The sequence below is a fragment of the Ichthyophthirius multifiliis genome, assembly GCF_000220395.1.
Source record: "Ichthyophthirius multifiliis unplaced genomic scaffold scaff_1120509251301, whole genome shotgun sequence".
In the NCBI taxonomy this organism is placed as follows: domain Eukaryota; phylum Ciliophora; class Oligohymenophorea; order Hymenostomatida; genus Ichthyophthirius; species Ichthyophthirius multifiliis.
The window spans coordinates 26,728-48,581 of NW_004086008.1; the positions used below are offsets into that span (position 1 = coordinate 26,728).

A 21,854-nucleotide genomic window follows, 5' to 3' on the forward strand; every position below is an offset into this window, starting at 1 on the left:
AATTTTTATCATAATTAAAAATTGTTAGATCTTCTTTATATTTATTATCTAAAGATACTTATTTTTTTTATATAATCCTTTTTTTAAATTATTCTAATTAACGTTATTTATCTTTTTAATTTTTTTAATATTCTTATTTATTTTTAAATTTTTTTAATGTATAGTTTTTATTTTCTAATAAATTTTCAAAGTTTTAAGCTTTAATTTTATTTTCTTCATATTATATATCTAAATAACTTCCAAAATTAGTAAAATATTTACTTTTTGCACTATACATTTAGGATTCTCTTTATAATTTTTAATTATTAGGGGTATATTATGAATTATTTTTATGAGTAATATTAAGTTTTTAATAAAAAACTTCCTATTTTTCTTCTATATATTATTAAATTAATTCGTTTTTTCTTTATCTTCTCCATTAAAATTTAATTTCGAGAAATTATTTAAAATATTAAAATTAAGTTTCCATTTATCTAAATTTAATGAAAAAATCTTCTTAGGAAATTTAATATAGCTCACTCTAAATAGAACTACTTATTATACAAAATTCACGTTTTTTATTATTTTCAAATAATATAGATTCTTCTCCAAAAAAATCACCTTAACTTAAATTTCCAATTAAGATTTATCTTTTTATTTTTATTTTTCGACTTTCTTAAATATCATCAATTTCATTAACTTCTTCTTCAAGTTCTGTAATTATTTTAAATTCTCCTATTTTTAAAAATAAAAATATATAAAAATATGTAAATATATATATATATATATATTATATTTATATACTTTTAGATATTTTATTTATTTCTACATATTTATAGTTTATATATAATTATAATTACATATTTTACCTTTTTTATAATATATAAATTATCTGGCATATCATTTTCTTTATATACATAATTATTTTTTTCTATTATTTTTTAAAAAAGGAATAAATTAAAATTTTTAATTGATCCTTTAAAAAAACTTAAAACTACTAAATATTCTAAAAAAACTTAATTTTATTTTCGTTATTTTGATTTTCAATACTTTCAATAATTTTAAAAAAATCTTTTTAAAAAATACACGCGCATTCACATTCTTTTTCTGTATAATATGATAATTTTTTTTCTCTTGAATTAAAAATAAATCACCAAAATATTAACCACTTTCTTTTACAAAAATACTATTTGTTTATTTTTCTTTTATTTTAATTCTCCCTTAAATTATAATATAAAAGTTATTATTTTCATCATCCTAAAAAGCATAATCTTTATCAAATTTTTTATAAACGAATAAATTTAGTATCTTTCTAAGTGTAAAAAGCCCGTATTTGTTTTTATTTAATTAAAAAAAGGCACATCATCCTTAAATAAACTAATTAAAATATTCTAATCGCTTGTATTTCTCACATTCTAGGGCTTTTGGAATATATATCTTTATAATTATTATTAATCTACTGGACTAAGTTATAACTAAGGGTTATTTAAAAATGTTTAGTATAAATATTCGTTTTTTTTAAAAGGATTTTTTATAACTTAAGAAAATTATTCGAAAGTATTATTTTATTTTTAATTTTTTTTATGTTTTTTTAAAACACTAACTTTTTATGTAATTACATTTTTAAACATTTTCTTATTATTAAAAATTTTAATATTTTTTATATATTTTTAATAAAAATATATAAACTATTTATTAATAACATTTTGTATTTTATTTTATATTAAATTACAACAAGAAAATATATTATTTTATAATCAAACGTTTGACTCGTGTACTTTTTTATTGAATGCATCATAAAATGAGCCTAAAGCACCAATAAAGCCATCATGTTTTACAAAAAATGCCTTTTTGTGATAATATTAAGATTATATATATTTAAAATAATAACTTAATTTTAATTTTATTTAGATTATGCTTAATTAAAATAATCAATAGCATGATCAATACAGTCCATTGTATCAGGATGATTTCTAACAAAATTACCCGCAAAAATAATACTATATACAATTATATATATATTTTATAAAATAATAATTAAAATTAAAAACTTTTATATCCCTTCTAATTTCGCTTAATTAAATGCAATTTAACTCAAATTAAAAGAAGTCATTAATAATAAGCTTTTAACAATATCTTGTTTACTATTTTTATTATTTAATAGAAAGTAATAGAAAATAAATTTTATAAAAAATACTTGACATCTTAACCTTCTTTTAATTTTTAAGTCATTTTACCCATTCTAATATATATATATATATATATATATATATATATATATATATATATTATATATATATATATATATATATATATATACGAAACACATAAAGCATCTCCATGAATATCCTTTGGTGCATTTGATTAACCAAATATATCACTTACATATAAGTCAAGATTTTAATTATCTCCTTTATTACTAATATCAAGTAACGAATTGAAATTATTTTCTCCTGTCAAAAGATGAGCTAAGCCTAAAAAAAAACCTCCTCCAATACTTGTTCCATTAACTCTTTAAATAGTCCCTTCATCTAAAAATTTAATTATACTAACCCCACTTCCTACATTAACTAATAAAAAGGGGAAAAGACTTTTATTTTTAACTATATATTATTGACCTTTTTATTTACTATATGTAAAAACAGTATCATTTGGTGTTAATTAATCTAAAAGTAAAAAGCCCATCCTTAATGATTCAAATTCTTAGACTTTTATAATTTCTACTTTAAGTCTTTTTTGAAATAATTCTTCGAATTTATGTGCACCACCTCCTGTTATGTAAAATTTTTTAGTAATAAAATTCATATTTAATTCTAATTAATATATTTATAAAAGTCTTTTTTTTTTCTTTTTTTTTACAGTCTATAAAATCTATTAATGATTCAACATCATTAGTTTAAAAAGTTTAAAAAAAGACATCAAAATCACTATAAGATCTAACTACGTTTTTTTTAATAAAAAATATATATAATATTATATATATACATATATATATATTAATACTTGCTAAATGTTCTATATGTTTAAAATCTACAGGGGAACCTTTTTATAATGCAAAACATAATTTCGCAAGAGTTCCTCCTATATCAATTCCTACATATGGAATTAAATATTCAATTGAAGCTGATTATTAACGTTTTAATTTATTTGTGTTCATTTTATGATTTGCTTGTTATTTTCTAACAAATTTTAAAGTGAAATAATTAATTAATTAAATATATATATATATATATATATATATATATATATATATATATATATATATATATATATATATATATATTTTACTTATTTTTGTATAAATAATATTTTAACAATATCTTTTTGTTTAAAAATAAATAAATAAATATTAATACTATTAAAATTTATTTACAAAAAAAAAAAAAAAAAAAATTTTAAATTTAAAACATTAAATTTTTTTTTTTAATATAAAAATTTAAACATAAAAACAAAACAAAAAAATCAAGTCTATTTTTATTTATCTAATATATCTTAAATATCTTTTTAAATAATATCAAAAGAAATATTTTATGGAAAATAATTATAAACTTTCCCTTATTAATCAACTAAAAATTTACAAAAATCTTCATTTATTTTAATACCATTCATAATTTTATAATTATATAAGACCGAATTTCTCTTCAAAAATTTGTACAAAGGATGTATATATTATCCGTTTATTTCTAACTTTCCTAAAATAGGAAATTAGCATTTTTATAAATGAATTTATTTCGTTTTTTCATAATTAAATGGCTCATTATGGAATTAATTAGATGGAATACCTAAAATTTCAACTTAATTTGCAAATCTTTTCTTTAATTCATTCAATTTATTAATTTATTCTTAATAACAATTATTTTAAGAACCTAAATTTACAACTATAACTACTTTGTTTTTCGTAATATCGCCTATTAATATCTCTTCTTTATCTAAAGTTATGCTTTTTATTTCATGTATACTATTATATTAATTTTCTACATATTCATTAAAAAAAACAATTTTCTTATTCCAGAATTTCCCATAATAAAAATATGTAATATATATTAATATTTTATTAAATATAAATATTTCAGTATTTTTAATATTTTATTTTTTTATAAGTATAAAATAATATATAATATTTAAATATCCATATACATTTTTATTTATTTTCAATTAATAAAATTTCATATTTCATGTATGTATTTCTCCTGTAACATAATCAGTAAATGTATTTGATCTATGGACAAAAAAATGCTCACCGTATGTATATAAATGAAGAGTCGGATCTTCCGGAAATCCTTTATAAGCAATATCCGATTAATAATTATATCCGATTTCTTTTAATATTTATGTTGTATCTTTTAAAACTAATTTGTATTTTTAATAACATAAATTAAATAAAGGAATATCTACAGACTAAGATATTTAATTAAATGTCTTTTTAAAACATATAGAAGTCATATCCTTTTATTTAATTATTATTATTAATTTTTTGTAAAAAAAATAAAATATAATATAATACAAAAAATTAATATAATTTTAATAAAACTATATACTTTTTAAATTTAATCTAACATTTCCTTTCTTTCTTCATTATCCATTTTTATATAAAATAATAAAATTTATAGTATAATTATTTTTATAATTTTTAATATAAAAAATTATATGTATATATATATATAATAAATATATATATATAAAAATAAATAATATATATATATATTTATACATGTATTTATATATTTTCTTTATTTAATTAATTTATTTTTTTTCATTATAATTTGCTTTTTAATAACCCATCTTATTTATTCTCAAAAAACCCTACCCATTTTAAAGTTTTTGTATCATTTATATTATATTAAAGTATTTATTATTATTTTTTATCAATCTTTTATATTTTTTCATTATATTCATTATTTTCTTCAAAGTTTTCATCTAAATAATCCATTTTAGGTAAAGGTTTATTTTTATCAACTAAATTTTATTCTAATTTTCTAAGTTCTTCTTCTTCATCATCATCATTATCTACGTCTACATATTCATCTTCCGAAGTATTTTATTTTTAAACTTTATTATTATTAGGTAGTATATTATTACTATTCAAATTAGAAATAGAAACATAATCATCATATATATCTATATCTTGATTTTATTTTGGTTTTTTTTATTATTATTTTTAAATAACTTTTGAATGAGTATTTTAAAAATCTTTTTTTACGTTATTTTTTTAAGATTATATTTAATAATTACTCATAAATTCTTCACTTTAAAATAATTAATTTTATTTAAGAAAAATTCTAATATTTTCCAATAATTCCTAATCAATAATCTCATTATTATACAATTATACCTATATTAGACATTCATTATAATTTTAAATAATATCAAGTATAATTTCGGCAGATTCAAAGCTTAAATAATTGTCATTTAAATACAAAATCTTTAATTTTTTATTATATTTAAGACAATCTTTCAAATATAAAAAAGAACAATCTTCAATTCCACAATTACTAAGGTTTATTTCTTCTAAGCTTTCATTTTTTATAAGACCTAAATTTATTCCTTCTAAACATTTTGAGTTTAAGCTAATGTTATTTAAATGAATGGACTTCAATCTATCATTGTTGCATAAACATTCAAATAACATACAAATTCCATTTTCACTAATATCTTCATTTTATCCTAAATATATTCTATCTAATTTATTTTCTACTTATAAAAGTAAACTAATTATACATAAAAGTCCATAATCTGATATTCCATTATTATGAATTTGTAAATTTTAAAGTTTACTTAATTTTTATAATCCGAAACTTAATTTAATTAATCCTTCATCTTATATATTAAGGCCTCCTAAAAATAAATAAATATAAATATAAATATATATATATGAGTATTATATATATATATATATATATATATAAATTTATATAATATATATATATTTATTTACATAAAAATATTCTTTTAATTACCTAATCCTAAAATTTCAAGGTTTTATAATATAGGTATAATATTAGATAATCCTTCAATTCCAGTACCTTATAAAAATTAATTATTTCCTAAATAAAGTTCTCTTAAATTTGTATGATATTACATCCCTAATAACATGTTTAATATTCCTTAATCTGTTAGATTATTTGATCCTAAATGGATTACTTCTAAATTTTTATGAAGTTCTAATAAATATATTCCTATTGTTAATGAATCAAAGTCATCTATATTACAATTCGATAAATCTAATGCCTTTTTTGAACCTAATACATATGATTGAACTGTTTCTTATCTAATTTATACTATATCTTCTACTTTTTAACTTATTTCTGTATCTTCATTTTATGGAATTTACTATAATAAAATTTCTGTTTATTGCTTCAATTTTTCTAAATATTATTCTTATTATTATTCTTCTTAATTTTCATAAATATATTATTATTATTCCATATTTAAAATAATAAATTTTTATTTATTTTTTTTAAAAATATTAAATAATAAATATATATATTTACATTAATTAGAATTTTTTAAAAAAAAATTAATATAAAAATGGGAAATGGATCTTCTAAAAAAAAGAAAAACTTATAATAAGAAATATATTAATAGTAAAAAAATCAATAAAAATCATAAAAATATGAGCCATTTTCAGAATAAGAAGTACAATAATTAAAAAGCAAATTCAATGTATTAGATACTGAAAAAAAGGACAAATTACATTATAATAATTTAAAAATCTTTTAGAGATAAAAACTCATTAGTTTAGATAAAGAATATATTAAATAATAGAATAATAGTTACAAGAGAAGCAAAAAGAACTAATTGATTTTGATTTATTTATATATTTTTTAGAACCTTTTCATCCACTTACAGATATTAATAAAAAACATTAGTATTTATTTAATGTATATGACGTCGGAGGTGTATATTTATATATATATATATATATATTTATATGTAAATAAATATATTAATTTAATAAAAAAAGGATAATAAAATATCAGAAAGTGATATAAAAAAAGTTTTAAAATTATTTTATAAAATATAAATTAATAATTAGAATAAATGTAAAATATATTATAATTTAAAAGCATATATATGTTTTTATGTATATAAACAAATATAATATATATAATTATGTTTATATAAATATTAAAAGAATCAAATTAAATTTAAGAAAATAAAAAAAATCGATATGTAGAAGAAATAAAAGAAGCTTTTATGTCTAATGAATAATATTTAGAAACTTTAGCTAAAGATATAATGCATAATTTTGATAAAAATGGTACAGGAGATTTAGATTTTGAAGAATTTAAAATGTATGTAGATGATTTCGATTTATAATTTAGACTAAATATTCATTTTTGATATAATAATAAAAAAAATATTATATATATTTATAAATATAAACATTTATATATATATATATATATATAAATATAAGCATTCAAATTTTTATACATATAAATAGAATATTTATATTTATGATTTTTAATTTATTATCTTTTATTATTTTATATATATTATATTCTTATTAATATAATTTTTTTTTTTAATTAAATAAAAATAATTATTTACTATATATATATAAATAAAATTATTACTTATAATATATGATAAAATATAATATAAAATTATATATTTTTAAAAAATATAAATTAAATATAAATAATAATAAAATAAATATAATTAAATATTTAATAATTAAATAAAATACTAATGAATATTTAATAATATATTATTAATTTTAATTTTTTAAACATATTTTTAATTGTTCAATTGTTTTTTTTTGACTTATATAGACTATTTTATATTATTTATTATCATATAAATAAAAATTAAAAAAAAAATTATATAATTTTTATAAATTTTTTATAAAATAATTTTTATATCTTTTTTTTTTTATAAAAGTACGAAAGAAAATGTTAATTAAATTATTAAATTTTAGTAGCTAGTTTTTAATAAATATAATAATAAATATTTAAGAAGATGAAATAAAATAAAAGGAATAAATTATAATTAAATTTAAATAATATAATATAAATATAAAAAAATATTTGTAATATCTTTTAAAAAATTATTTAAAATATAATATTTATATATTACTTTATAATTGCTAATATTTTTATTTATAATAAAATATTAAGAATAATGATTATAATAAAAAATATTAAATTTTTTTATATATTTGTATTGATATATAGTATAAATTAATGTAAAAAAAATATAAGAAGAAAATATAAATTATAAATAATAAATTATAAATCTATTTATATATTTTTATATGAAAATAAATTTATTTAAAATTATAAAAATATATTTATTAATATCAATAATAAAAGTATATATTAAATATATAAATATATATAAATATATATATATATATATATTTAATAATAATATAATTATATATATATTTATTTTAAATTACTATATATATTTTTTAAAAAAATATTATAAAATAAGTATAAATAAATATCATAATGAAAATAATCAGAAATTTTCTTAGATAATAATCTTTGTAATTAAATTAATCATACTTATAAATTAAATTAAAACTTAGTAATTTTCCAATTTAAATTTATCCTTTAACAACATTAATATTTGGTTTATTATATTTTTTTTTATCTGTTTTTTCTATTCACTTTAACATAAGTTCACTAATAATACTACTATCTATACTGATGTACTTATAACTATAAATGGCTTAAATAAAAAAAATAGGTATTATAAATAAAATATCTCCTAATCTGAGACGAATAATCATGCATAGATCTTTATTCGACATACTTTGTGATTTATGGTATTTTCCTGTCATTCCTAAATATATAAAAGCTATATTCGGTCCATTTATATTCAAAGAAGACCCAGAAATTACTGCATAACACTTCAATGAACTTCATCCAGGATTTAAGAAGCTTATTTTTACAAAGGGATTAATAAATGTGTTGCCTTATAAAATAAAAAATTTTATTCTTCCTGAAAACATATTGGAAATAAACTCTGATCATTTAGTAGAAGGAGATGAGAACATAGAAATAATAAAAAAAATAAAAAAATTAAGCATACTCAAGAGAAAATTCCGAAACGAATTCCTAGTCTAGCAAAAAAAGTCCAAATATGGAAATTTTAGATAATTTTGAAAAAAGTAAAGACACTGAATTAATTTGCAATAGTGAATTTGTTTCGAATTAAATAAAAAAATAAATTCTTTAAAAAATCCTTTAAGGAAAAATACACTAAAAATATTATAAATCACATATGTATCACATCAAAAAAGAAGATAAGGAAAAAAATACTACTTTTTAATAAAATCCACTATTTTTTTTTTTAAATTTATTAAAGGATCAAAACATGTCACGAATTAAGAAAAAAAAACATTTTTAAAATTCTATTTTCAGCAGTAATTATATTAGCTTTTTAACTTAAATTTTCAAAAAAATCTAGATAATGGCTTAAATATACTATTCTTTTTTTTATTTATGCATCTGCTTTAGCTGTAAGTACAGGATCAACTCTATTATTATTAAAACATTCAAAAGCTATAAAAATAAATAAACATAATTAAAAATAGTAAGTTAAATACAAAGAAGAAAATTAAAATAGTGAATTAGTAGAAGAAGATAAAATTTAAATTTAATATTGAAAATTAGATAAATTATAAAAATAAAAAAAATCATTATATATAATAAAATATATTTATAAATATAAATAAATAAATATACATATATATATATATATATATTTATATATATATATATATTATTTTTTTATTTTTTTGTATAATTTTTAATGTTTTTTATATCAAAATTCTAAAATTATTTTTTTTAAATATTAATTCATTAATTTATTAAATTATTAATTATTATTATATTTTAAATTTATTTTATTTTTTTTACAATTTCTATTTATTTTTAATATAATTCATTTATTTTTTTATAATTTTTTTTTTTTTTTTTTTCTATATATTTTTTTGCTTTATATTTAAATATAATTTTCATATATTTATAATTTTATTATTTATTTTTCATTTGAAAATTTCAAATAATTTATTTTTTTTCATATAAAAATAGTTAAATAATTATACTATAAAAATACATATTAATTTATCTTTTTTTTTTGTTTATTTTTAACTTTGTTTATTGCAATTTTTTCAAAATATTTACTAATAATATTTTTTTAATAATACTCTCTTATTTTTAGTTTTCCCTCTAAACTCAAATCACAATATTGAATTAACTGAATTAATTTTTTATATTCATATTACGAAAAAAATACTCTTTACTATTTATAGAAATAAAAAAATTGTCTATTTTTATATACTTTTATAAATTACAACATATTTATATTCATATTTGCTGTTACTTATATTTATTTAGAGATACTTTAGCAAAGTTATTTCGATATTAATTAAACAAACAAATTAATTATACCTGATGTTATTCTTTAAACAATTATTATTATTTTATTTTAAAAAATAGTTTTGAATAAGTAAATATAAATAAACATGTATTAACCTATATTCATATTAATTTTAACAAAAATATTTAAATAAAAATTTTAAAAATTATTTAAAACTTTTTTTTCAAATAAAATTAAAACAAAAAAAATATTAATTTTTTATTTTATTTTAAATTTACTAAATAATGTCTTAAACTAATTAAATATAATATTACGAATATTCCACAAGAATAAAAAAATCTAACGAACAAATATCCAAACATGACTAAAATTAATATGTTTTTAAATTAAAAAACTAAGATTTCTAATATCTTTGTTTAAATTAAATCGGAATTAAATAGTCATAAATACATTAATATTATAAACAAAAAGATATAAATTAAAAATTATAATTTCTAAATTAAAATAATATAGAATGCTTTTAAAACGATTTAGTTTTTGAATAAGATGTTGAGTATATATATATCAATAATAATAATATTTATTAAATTAAATTTTTTTATATTATTAGTTAGATGTAGTTATATATGTAGTATATTAATAAATCTGTTGAATAATTTTTATAAAATTAGCTTAGTTTTTCTTATTTAATTTATGGATGCTCTAGGTTTATATATATATATTATTTTTATTTTGTCTTTAAAAATATATATTTAGTTCTGGTAAAAGTTACAGTTTTAGTGGAAATGAATAATAAGATTAATAAGGAATAATATTTTAAATAAATGAATAAATATTTAAAGAAAAAAAGAATATGATTCATAAATAAATTAATAAAAAAATATAAAAATATCAATTAGTGCAATTTATTAAAATAAAATATTTGATTTATTAGATTTTTAAACATAAGATGTTTATTTTTTTATTTTTTTGTTGAAAAAAAATTAATTTTTTTATTTATTTTTTTATAAAGGATTAAACTTATTTTAAAGAAAATTAATTAATTTCATTAAAAAAAATCAGAATAAATGGAATTTAAGGTTTTAAAAAAGCTTATTCTAATGCAGTAGAAAATTTATTTATTTTAAGTAATTAATTAAACGAAAAAATTTTTATGGGAAATCTCATTTTATTGTATAATTTGAATATGATAATAAACTTATATCTAATTAAAAAAATCCCAATTTATCAATAATAAGGCTTTCTGATACAAATATTTACGAAAAAGATTAATAGTATAATAAAAAAGATATGTGGGATTTACAACTTCATTTATAAAATCAAAAATTCAAAAAAGAAAAACATTTAAATTAACATAATTTTTAGAAAACTTTGAAATAAATAATATAAAAATATTACATTGTATATCTTAAGAACCTATTTTTTTTGAATAAAATTATATAGATATATGCAATATATCCCCATATTTAATTGAAATAGATTAAAATAAAGATTTTTTATTATAAGAAGAATAAAATATATAGTATAAAAGTATAATTAAAAATGATGAAAATATTATAACTCAAAGCGAAAATATAGTAGACGATATTAACAAAGATCAATAAATTTTCTAAGAATTGAAAAATACACAAAGGAAATAATGGTTAAAAGAAAAATAAGATAATTTAAATTTCCTATAATAAAAATTAAATTAAGAAAATAAAAAACTGACAGAAGAAGAAAAAATATATTGCGACTATTTACATGAAAATGCTTAAAATATGTTATAAAAAGCTTCTTAATCAAAAAAGTAAAAAAAAAAAATTAGTTTATATAAATTTTGAGAAATATTATAAATATAATTTACTTTTATATATATATTTATTTTTATTATTTCCAATTTATTTTCATTTTTATAATTTTTTAAAAAATTTATAAAAATAAAAATATAATAATCACAATTAACATTTTTTTATATTGACTATATTATTAATATGAATTAAATTAAATAAATAAAAAAAAAAATTATAATTTTTATTATATATATATATTATAGTATAATATAAAATATAAATAAATTTATTAATGATGAATTATAAGAAGAAAAAAATAATTATATATAAGAAATAACTAATGAAGAGAATCTTAACAATTCTTAAATTATTTAAGAAAATTAATAAATATTATTATAGGAATAAATTTAGATAAAATAAAATATTATTTATTAGTTCAGTGAAGAAATTCAAGATTTATAAATTTAAATTTAAAAACTTTAAAATTTACTAAATGAAAATGAGGAAAAATATTCTAAAAATGAAAAACAATTATTATAGGATAAATAATAAATTATACTTAAAAATTAAAAATAAAAAAATAAAATTTAACTTTTAAAATAGCAATTAGCAAATAATTAATATTAAGATACTTAAAATGATAAATTATAATAAATTCAATTAGAAAACCATAATTTAAATATTTAAATTTAATAATTAGAAAATGAAAATGAATAAAAATAAAATAAAATTATTAATTTATAAAATAAGAATTAAGAATATAATAACTTTAATCAAGAACTTTAAAAAAATATTCAAAATTAAATAAATGAAAAAATCCAAATTTAAGAAGATTATAAAATTATAATTGAAAAATTAAAAAATTAAACAAAATAAAATAAAATAGAATACTAATAATAAATATATGAATTATAATTCAAAAACTAACAATTAGAAAGCTAAAATAATTAAATATTTATAAAATTTGAAAATTTAAAAAATGAAAATATTAATTTAAAAAATAATATTGAAAAGGCTTAAAAACACATTCTCAATTAAAAATAGATAGTTAATAAATATTAATATAAACATATATATAAAAATATAAATATATATATGTTTTAAGTATTTTTTTATTTTATTTTTTTAAAAAAAGAATTAAAATGTAAATTAAGAAAAAGATAAAATCAAAGAGCTTACCAAAAAATTAGAAGATTAAATTAAATTAAAGGAGAATGAACAAAATAATAATTATAAATAATTAGAAGAAGTTTATCATTTTCTATATTCATTATATATATTTATTTAAAAAAAAAAGTAAAATAATTAGATTATAAAGTATAAATAATAAATAAATTTATGTAATGAATAATAATTAAAATTTTAAGAAATCACAAAATAATAATAAACTAATTACAATGAAGTATATTAAAAATATTTATTTTAATTTATTTTAAATAAATAAAAAGTAATTACTTAATTTAGAAAATAGAGTTGATAATTTAATTGATGAAATTACTTAATAAAAAAACAAAACGAAGATTTTTTGGAAAAAGAAATATATTATTAAGACTAGATTAATTATTTAAAAAATTAAAATGAATAAAAAAGCCAAAAAATTATTATTAAAAAAAAAAGAAAAAAGAACTACAATAATAAATAAATGAAGTAAAATTAAATTTATATAAATTATTTATTAAAATAATAAAGCTCTTGTTTTAATTAGAAAATAAAGAAACTGAATGTTTACTAGAAATAAGATAATAACAAAAAATGGAATTATTAAATAAAATATAAGAATCCAAAAAAAATAAACATAAAGTAATTAATAATAAAAAAAAAAAAACTATAAATATTTAAAAAAAAAATAGGTTATTGATAAAATAAATGTACTTTTGTCAAATAATAAAATAAATTAAAAGTTATTATGAACAATAAAATTAATTATTTATATTTATTATAAAAAAAAATATTACAATAAATATTATTAAATAATGTAAATTATAAATTTTAAAAATTATATAGATATAATATAAAAAATTTAATTAATTTAGATTCAATAATAATATAAAAAAAAATATATATAATTATATATATATATATATATATATTTATATATTATATAAAATTAAATAATTTTTAATATTTATATTAAAAAAATTTAATATTTATTTATATTAGTTTTTTACTTTCTTTATCAATTTTTTTATAATATAAAAATCTCAAAAGTTATTATTTTTTTCAAACATCCACCATCCCTTTATAATTTGCTTTAAAGATACGAATTCTTAAATGTTAAATTGTTTTATTTCTTTTCCTTTATAATCATGTATTTCGAATAAATTTAAGCAAGTAATCTTAATAACCAATTACCCGAATTTAGGGTGTTTCTAATCATTAACTATTATAAAAAATGAATCGTTTTATTCTTTATTTATTTAAATATTTATTATAATATTATGTTAATTCTTAAAAGACATTAAGTCTTCAATAATTATTTTCTAATATTCTTTATTGAAATTCCAAAATTAAAACGCATTTTAAATTATCTAATTATTTATAGAATGTTGATCTTTATATTAGTACATGTTATAATATTAATCTTGTTAAATTGTATATGATTCATTAATTAAATTAGAGTTATGCAATGCATTTGTAGCCTTATCTGATAAATTAGAATCATATACTATATTTATATATAATATTTAAAAAATAATTTAATTAATTATAAAATATTAACGTTAATTTTCATATGAATTTTAAGAAATACATGCTTAATTAGCATATTAATTGTATTAAATGTGTTAATTATTTGGTATTTTAGTTTATTGTAATTAAGAATTTTATTATTAATATATATTTTGTTATTATTTATTATTTATTAAATTTGATTAAGATATGTTTTATGTCTTATTTAATATTTATTATTATTATGACGTTTATTGTAATTGTAATTATTATTATTACTATTATTATTATTATTATTATTATTATATTATTATTATTATATTTTAATTTTAATTAATTAAATTATTTTAATATAAAACATTTTTATTTTAAATAATTTATTCTTATTTATTAACTTTATTTATATTTTATTCATCAATGTTTTTAAATTCATCTTTTTAAATATATTATTATTATATATAAATATTTTTTTTTTTATTTTTATTACCTTTTATAGGTTATTTCTATTATTCAAACTATATTTAATTAGACGTTTATAATTAATTTTAGGAAACAAAATTGTCTTTATCTTAATAACCATTATTAAAATTATTTATTGTCTATACGAAATTTAAAACTACATTCTATTATTAAGGTGTATTTTATGATTATTGTTGTTATTATTAAATTAATTATTATTTTTCAATTTACTTAGTGTTTTTATTTTCCTCTTTTTTTATTTTTTTATTTCCTTTTGTATTTCCTGTTTTTTAAATATCAATATTGTCCTTTATTTATTAATCTGTATTATTTTTATTAATTTCATTTATTTTTTATGTTTCTTCTTTTTATAAAAAAAAATAAAAAATAAAGTTAAATTAAATATAATATACTTTAAAAAATAGATAAATTAGTCTATTAATTTATTTCGATATTTTAATCATTTTATTATTAAAATGGATTTTTTTATTTAGGTATATTTTAATTATTATTACCTTTTATTTATTAAATTTTATTATGGTTCAAAAAAGGATTATCTATATATTAAGATAACATGTTCCAGTTTTAAATATCTTATTATTTTTAATCAATTTCTTTATGAACAATTGGAAGTTATTAGTTTTAAATATCTTGAATTTAGTTTTGAATTACAACTTAATTATAATAAATTTCTTCTCTTTTAGAGTTGATAGTTTCTTAATAGTCATTTGTATTATTATTATCGATAATAACACTATTAATATTATTATTATTATTATTATTATTATTATTATTATTATTATTATTAATATTATTAATATTATTAATATTATTAATATTAATATATTATTTATTATTATATTCTTATATTATGTTTTATGTCAATTACCAAATTCCTACTGGACATTTTAAGAATTCTAATATTTATTATTAATTTTCATACCATGTTTATATTTATAAAGTAAATTTTATAGAAAATTATTATTTTAAATAATCTAATAATGGTTTATTATCAATAAGTTTTTATTCTCTATCTTTGTATATAGTTTAATATATTACATTCAAGTATTATTTTATTAGATTATTATACAGTTAATATATTTACTCTTTACTATATTGAAGCATTTATTATATTATATTTTGTAAATATATTTAAATGTTTACTTTTTCATTATCTTTAGATTTTTTAAAATAACATAAATCGTAGTATTAAATTAAAAATAGGCTTAAGTTCTCATTTATTTATTCAGGTTAAACTTACTTAGTTCGTGTATATATATTATATATTTGTTCAGGATTATATTAAAACATTTAATTATAAATTACTATTTTTCTATTTTTTTTTATTTATTTTAATTTAAGAAAAAAAAAAAAAATTGTATTCTTTAAAAATATATTAATTTTTATATTTTATTTTTTTAGAATTATAAATAATGTTTATATAAATGTATATACAATGTAAATTATTATATGTTAATTATATATTATTAAATTTATAAATATTTATATATATTATTTTTAAAATTATAAATTATATAATAAATTATTAATAATCAATTTAATTTTATATTATTAAAAAAAGACTATAATTATATATATATAGTAGTTATTTATATTTAATTTAAATTATTAATTTTTTTGTTTTTAATTTAATATATATTTATATGCTTTTTTTTTTTTTCTTCTTTTTAAAAAAAAATTATTATATTATACTAAATAATTAAACTATTATTAAAAAAAAAAAAATTAATTTTTTTTTTAAAAAAATAAAGAAAACTTTAAATTTATATATATATATAATATTAAATATTAATAGATTAAAATAACTTAAATTGAATTCATATTTCAATACTTTTCTACTAATTTATTATTAACCCATTTTCCTATAATTTATACTTATAAATTTTAATAGAATGTTCCTTTTCCTTATACTTATCCTTTTTCGAAAAAGCCAACAAGCTTTTCCCCATTTACCAAATATAAAGTACCGAACCCATCTTTCAATCCATTTTTAAATTATCCGTTAAAAGTATGCCAATAAATACTAATACCCAATGTAAAGTCTTCATAATCATATTAGTTTTCGCAAACAATTAATTTCTAAGTATTATATAAATACCCTTATCCATGAAAAACATCATTTTCCCATTCTCCTACATAAACTTCTTTTTTATTTTAATCGTATAATTTACCAAATCCATGTTTTTATCCATTTAAAATTTATCCTTCATAAGTATATCCGTTTTAAAATTTAATAATTTTATGAGATGGAATATCAAATATTTTTCGATTTGAATTTTATTGTAGATTTTATGTCCTTATTAATTATGAATTTAAATTTTAGGTATTTTAAAAATTTAATTATACATTACTAACTTAAATTTTAAGATTATCTATTTCCTAAGTATATTGTTATTATTAATTTGGTTTATTTTATATATTTTCATTATATTTGCTTTATACTTTTATTTACTATAAATGTTATAATTATTATTATTATTATTATTATTATTATTATTATTATTATTATTATTATTATTATTATTATTATTATGATTATTATGATTATTATGATTATTATTATAATTATGATTATTATTATTATTATGATTATTGTATCTATTGTATTTAATCTATTTAAATATTTGGTTATTATTCATTTTTTTACCCTTAGAAACTCGGTTATTTTAAACTTGGTTTTTTTTGAGAAATATTAGTATTTTTTCTATCTTAATACTATTCATTTAATTTTTTATATTTATTAGCTGAAAAGTATTTTTTATGCGAATTTTGTCTAGATTTTTATTCTAAATTTTTATCAATTTTATCTATATCTGTATATGTATTTCCCTAGATATTAAAATATACTTTTTTCATAGGCGAAAGGCTTTGTTTTTAATTTATTTCTGAATTCGACCTTTAATTTTCTTAATTTTTCGATTATAGATAGTTTTATCTTTTTATGTCTCCTTTATTCTCAACATTTTAATTTTTTAAAATATCATTATCTTATTTACTAGGATATTCCAATTCATCATACTCATCTAGGTCATTTAAAGATTATACATTTGTATTATAAAATTACATGTAATTGTCATATTATTTCTTTTTATTTTTTTATATTATAAAACATTATTCATATTTAAAAAATAAAAAGATTATACATCATTTTAATTTTTATTATTTTAATTTTATTTAAAATTATGATTTTGTTAAAAATTCGAATTTTGTTGATAATTTTAATAATGAGGAATATTTTATTATTAAATACTTTTTGGTTAAACTGTATTTTAATGTTAGAATTTATCATTAATTGAGTTAAAAATTTTACTTATTTTTGTCTTTTAACCCGTAACATATTAATTCGGTTAATTTTAGGACAAAAGATTTTTGTTTTAATGTTTTAAATTAGTATTATTATTTGTCTTTTATGTATATTATAAGTTTGTTAATTGATTTTAACTATTAAGAAAGCTATTCATTTTTTTTATTTTATAATATTTATACTTTATATTATTATGATTTTTAACTATATATTTAATTAAGCTTATTTTCATTTACTTTATTATAATTTTTTATATATTTCTTATTGAAAATAGTGATGGTAATTAATTTTTATTAAAAAATTAAATAAAAAATAAATAAATATAATTAATTTTAAATATAGTAAAATAAAATATAAAATATAGATAAAATACTGAAAAAGAAAAATAATTAAAAATTATATAATTATAATATACGTAAATATTTTTTTTTTGTATACATATATATATATATATATTAATTTTTATATATATATTAATAAAACTATTTAATATTTTTTAATATGTTTATTTAATATTTATATATAATAAAAAATATTATTCTCATCAAAATAAATCAAAATTTTAAAATAAAAAACTACTTTAATTCATATAAATAAAATAGAAAAATAAAAAATGATTTAAAAATATTAATATATATAATCATATTTAATTCTGAATAATTAAAAAATATCAATACAATTTAAATTAAAAAATATATAAAAACATAAATAAAATAAAATTTATAATGACTAATACTAAAGTAGTCCCACAATAAAGACTCTCGCCTGAAGAAGAAGAATAATTAAAGAACGGCCCTATCAACTAGCGAGAATGCCGAGACTTATTATTTTGTTTACTATTTATTGCTGCCTGTATATCATGTATTTATTTTTTCTCGTTTGGTATTGCAAACGGCTAACCAAAAAGATTAATTGCAGTATATGATAAATCTGGTAAATAAACTAATAATAATAATAATTATAATAATAATAAACATATATAAAGGTGCCGCTTGTGGATTAGATAATCAATCAGACAGGAAATATATATATTTCTATATCCCCTATTATGACTCTTTGAATAAAAAAAACTACTTCACATACAATACCTGTGTAAAAGAATGTCCTAATAATACATAAAAAGTAATTGATTGCAATACATCTGCAATGCCAACTGGAAGTTGTGCAGAAAACATTTGCAATTTAAATATTAATTAAAATACAGTATAAAATATATTAAATTTAAACTTAGAATAAATGGTTTGCATATACGAAACTAAAAAATGTAAATAAAAAATAAATAAACTGTATAATCTTTTTAAAAATAAAAAAATAAATAAAAGTACTTAATAGAATATGCATACCCTCAAATGAAATATTTGATTTAATGGGAAAATAAACAACAGAAATGTTCAAGGAAATAGTATCTTTAGATACTTTAACTTAATGGATAAATGATATATAATCTGCAAGTCATGTAATAGCAGCTTCTTTAGGTATTGCATTCGGTTTAGGACTTTCATATATGCTTTTTTTGAGATGTTTTGCTGGATTTCTTGTCTGGATTTGTATTTTAATTTATTTAGCAGCTATCTGTGGTTTAGGATATTATTCATATAAAAAATATGATAAAATAAAAACGTATCTATATTTATATTTATATATATATTTACAAAAAAAAATTATTATAAAGTTTTTTAAAAACGAATTCAGAATATGGTAATTATACGGTATCAAATTAAGAATCTTTTTAAGCTTTAGCATTGATAATGTGGGTATGGGCTGGAATTACAGTATTTTTAATATACTGTTATAGAAAAAAAATCTCATAAGCAATAGCTATTATAAAAACAACGACATAGTTTATAGTAGAAGTTTGGAGTGTTTAATTAGTTCCAACTGTTTTTACAATTATAGCTGGATGTTGGTGGGTATTTTGGCTTTTTGGGTATGTTTATTTATATTCAATTGATAAAGATGGACAAATAAAAAAATACGGGAATACAATCTTTGGATAACCTATTCATTCATAGTTTATTTCAAGATTATGTTGGTCATATTTCTTTATAGGATTGTGGATTAATGCCTTTATATAAGCTCTTTGTTTATTTATTTTAGCAGTAAAATAATAAATATATAATTATATATATATATATATATATATTTTTAGAGTTCTGCTTGCATTTGGTATTTTTCACATGGAGAAGAAGGTTAAAAACATTCGCCTGTAAGTACTTCTATATATAGAGCCTTTAGATATCATTTAGGTTCCTTAGCTTTCGGTTCATTTATTTTGGCTATTGTTTAATTTATTAGGGTAATTTTGGCCTATATAGAATAATAAATGAAAAATTTAGGTTAAAAATAAAATAAATTAGTTGTCTGTTTAGTAAAGTGTTTATAGTGCTATATGGGATGCTTTGAAAGATTTATTAAATTTTTAAATGAATAAGCATATATACAAGTAATTTATATACTTATAAAATATTATAAATATATATATATAATTATATATATATATATATATATATATATATTAAAAAGATCGCATTAGTTGGAAAAAGCTTTTGTTCAGCAGCTAAAGATGGTCTTTCTTTAGTATGGTGTAATGCAGATAGATTCTCTTTAGTGTATGGAATAGGTGGTGCCTTTATTTTTGTTGGAAAAATTTTTATTTCAGGCGTTTCTGTAATTATATGTCATTATATTTTAGATAATGTATAACCTTATAGTGAAGAACTTAATTCATAAGTTTTGCCTTTACTTGTAAAATAATTTATATATATATATAGTTTTATTTATTTTAAATTAAAAAAAGATTTATTTTTTTTATCAGTTATGCTATTAGTATAATTTTCTTGTCGGTTTACGGTATGGGTATGTAAGCAATCTTAATATGCTTCCTTTGGGATGAAAAAGTTTTCTAAAAATAAGCTCCACCCCATGCTCCTCCTCTATTATAAGAATTCTTTGACAATCAAATATAAAAATGATATATACTTATATAATTCTTTGTTTTAATAAAAATGATTATATGTATTTATTTTTATAAATAAAGATTTTATATTTTAATATAGCATTATATAATTTGAAATAGTCGATAAATTATTTATTATTTTAAATTTAATTAAATTTGAGATTTTTTTAAATGTATTATAATCAGGTAATTAAAAATAAAATAAAATAAAATTTGAAGAATATTTTCTATAAAAAAACATATTAATATAATTCAAAATATATATATATATATATATATATATATATATATATTATTTTATATTTTTATAAATATTATATAAGAATAAAATTAAATTAAAAAATATTTTATATTAAAT

At 14.9% G+C, this 21,854-nt stretch overlaps 3 protein-coding genes across 3 annotated transcripts, besides 46 other annotated features; 1 reads left to right on the top strand and 2 right to left on the bottom strand. All coding sequences in view use genetic code 6, as the record gives it.

The window, feature by feature from the left end:
- Positions 1-80: 80 nt before the first annotated feature.
- Positions 81-174: a microsatellite.
- A 552-nt stretch (positions 175-726) lies between these two features.
- Positions 727-769: a microsatellite.
- A 967-nt stretch (positions 770-1,736) lies between these two features.
- On the bottom strand, positions 1,737-3,136 carry IMG5_178240 (pantothenate kinase, putative; the record flags this gene model as incomplete). The annotated part of the gene is made up of 7 exons (XM_004027623.1): positions 1,737-1,826; positions 1,871-1,979; positions 2,031-2,123; positions 2,177-2,221; positions 2,300-2,792; positions 2,839-2,919; positions 2,983-3,136. 7 exons carry the CDS (start codon positions 3,134-3,136, stop codon positions 1,737-1,739), a joined length of 1,065 nt encoding a protein of 354 aa, XP_004027672.1.
- Positions 2,225-2,298: a microsatellite.
- Positions 2,941-2,981: a microsatellite.
- A 58-nt stretch (positions 3,137-3,194) lies between the features above and the next one.
- Positions 3,195-3,262: a microsatellite.
- Positions 3,263-3,441: 179 nt separating this feature from the next.
- On the bottom strand, positions 3,442-4,149 carry IMG5_178250 (hypothetical protein; the record flags this gene model as incomplete). The annotated part of the gene is made up of 2 exons (XM_004027624.1): positions 3,442-3,671; positions 3,762-4,149. 2 exons carry the CDS (start codon positions 4,147-4,149, stop codon positions 3,442-3,444), a joined length of 618 nt encoding a protein of 205 aa, XP_004027673.1.
- Positions 4,150-4,623: 474 nt separating this feature from the next.
- Positions 4,624-4,704: a microsatellite.
- Positions 4,625-4,684: a microsatellite.
- A 1,111-nt stretch (positions 4,705-5,815) lies between the features above and the next one.
- Positions 5,816-5,849: a microsatellite.
- Positions 5,829-5,906: a microsatellite.
- Positions 5,907-6,327: 421 nt separating this feature from the next.
- Positions 6,328-6,401: a microsatellite.
- A 921-nt stretch (positions 6,402-7,322) lies between these two features.
- Positions 7,323-7,393: a microsatellite.
- Positions 7,338-7,431: a microsatellite.
- Positions 7,340-7,397: a microsatellite.
- Positions 7,340-7,403: a microsatellite.
- Positions 7,351-7,403: a microsatellite.
- Positions 7,432-7,512: 81 nt separating the features above from the next.
- Positions 7,513-7,584: a microsatellite.
- Positions 7,516-7,583: a microsatellite.
- Positions 7,524-7,578: a microsatellite.
- Positions 7,560-7,659: a microsatellite.
- Positions 7,605-7,652: a microsatellite.
- Positions 7,605-7,691: a microsatellite.
- Positions 7,609-7,671: a microsatellite.
- Positions 7,692-8,190: 499 nt separating the features above from the next.
- Positions 8,191-8,221: a microsatellite.
- A 76-nt stretch (positions 8,222-8,297) lies between these two features.
- Positions 8,298-8,372: a microsatellite.
- A 1,263-nt stretch (positions 8,373-9,635) lies between these two features.
- Positions 9,636-9,718: a microsatellite.
- A 110-nt stretch (positions 9,719-9,828) lies between these two features.
- Positions 9,829-9,914: a microsatellite.
- Positions 9,829-9,930: a microsatellite.
- Positions 9,887-9,930: a microsatellite.
- A 14-nt stretch (positions 9,931-9,944) lies between these two features.
- Positions 9,945-9,979: a microsatellite.
- A 2,167-nt stretch (positions 9,980-12,146) lies between these two features.
- Positions 12,147-12,187: a microsatellite.
- Positions 12,154-12,218: a microsatellite.
- A 1,653-nt stretch (positions 12,219-13,871) lies between these two features.
- Positions 13,872-13,936: a microsatellite.
- A 209-nt stretch (positions 13,937-14,145) lies between these two features.
- Positions 14,146-14,193: a microsatellite.
- Positions 14,147-14,199: a microsatellite.
- An 822-nt stretch (positions 14,200-15,021) lies between these two features.
- Positions 15,022-15,076: a microsatellite.
- An 894-nt stretch (positions 15,077-15,970) lies between these two features.
- Positions 15,971-16,088: a microsatellite.
- A 609-nt stretch (positions 16,089-16,697) lies between these two features.
- Positions 16,698-16,764: a microsatellite.
- Positions 16,765-17,696: 932 nt separating this feature from the next.
- Positions 17,697-17,830: a microsatellite.
- Positions 17,831-18,703: 873 nt separating this feature from the next.
- Positions 18,704-18,754: a microsatellite.
- Positions 18,755-19,212: 458 nt separating this feature from the next.
- Positions 19,213-21,553, top strand: IMG5_178260 (solute carrier family 44 protein member 2, putative). Its single transcript, XM_004027625.1, has 6 exons — positions 19,213-19,473; positions 19,526-19,804; positions 19,863-20,160; positions 20,213-20,639; positions 20,690-20,983; positions 21,064-21,553. The coding sequence occupies exons 1-6, from the start codon at positions 19,266-19,268 to the stop codon at positions 21,547-21,549; spliced, it is 1,992 nt and encodes a 663-aa protein (XP_004027674.1). The 5' UTR covers positions 19,213-19,265; the 3' UTR covers positions 21,550-21,553.
- Positions 19,484-19,513: a microsatellite.
- Positions 20,652-20,683: a microsatellite.
- Positions 20,991-21,058: a microsatellite.
- Positions 20,998-21,056: a microsatellite.
- Positions 20,998-21,060: a microsatellite.
- Positions 21,004-21,056: a microsatellite.
- A 200-nt stretch (positions 21,554-21,753) lies between the features above and the next one.
- Positions 21,754-21,789: a microsatellite.
- The last annotated feature ends 65 nt before the right edge of the window (positions 21,790-21,854 follow it).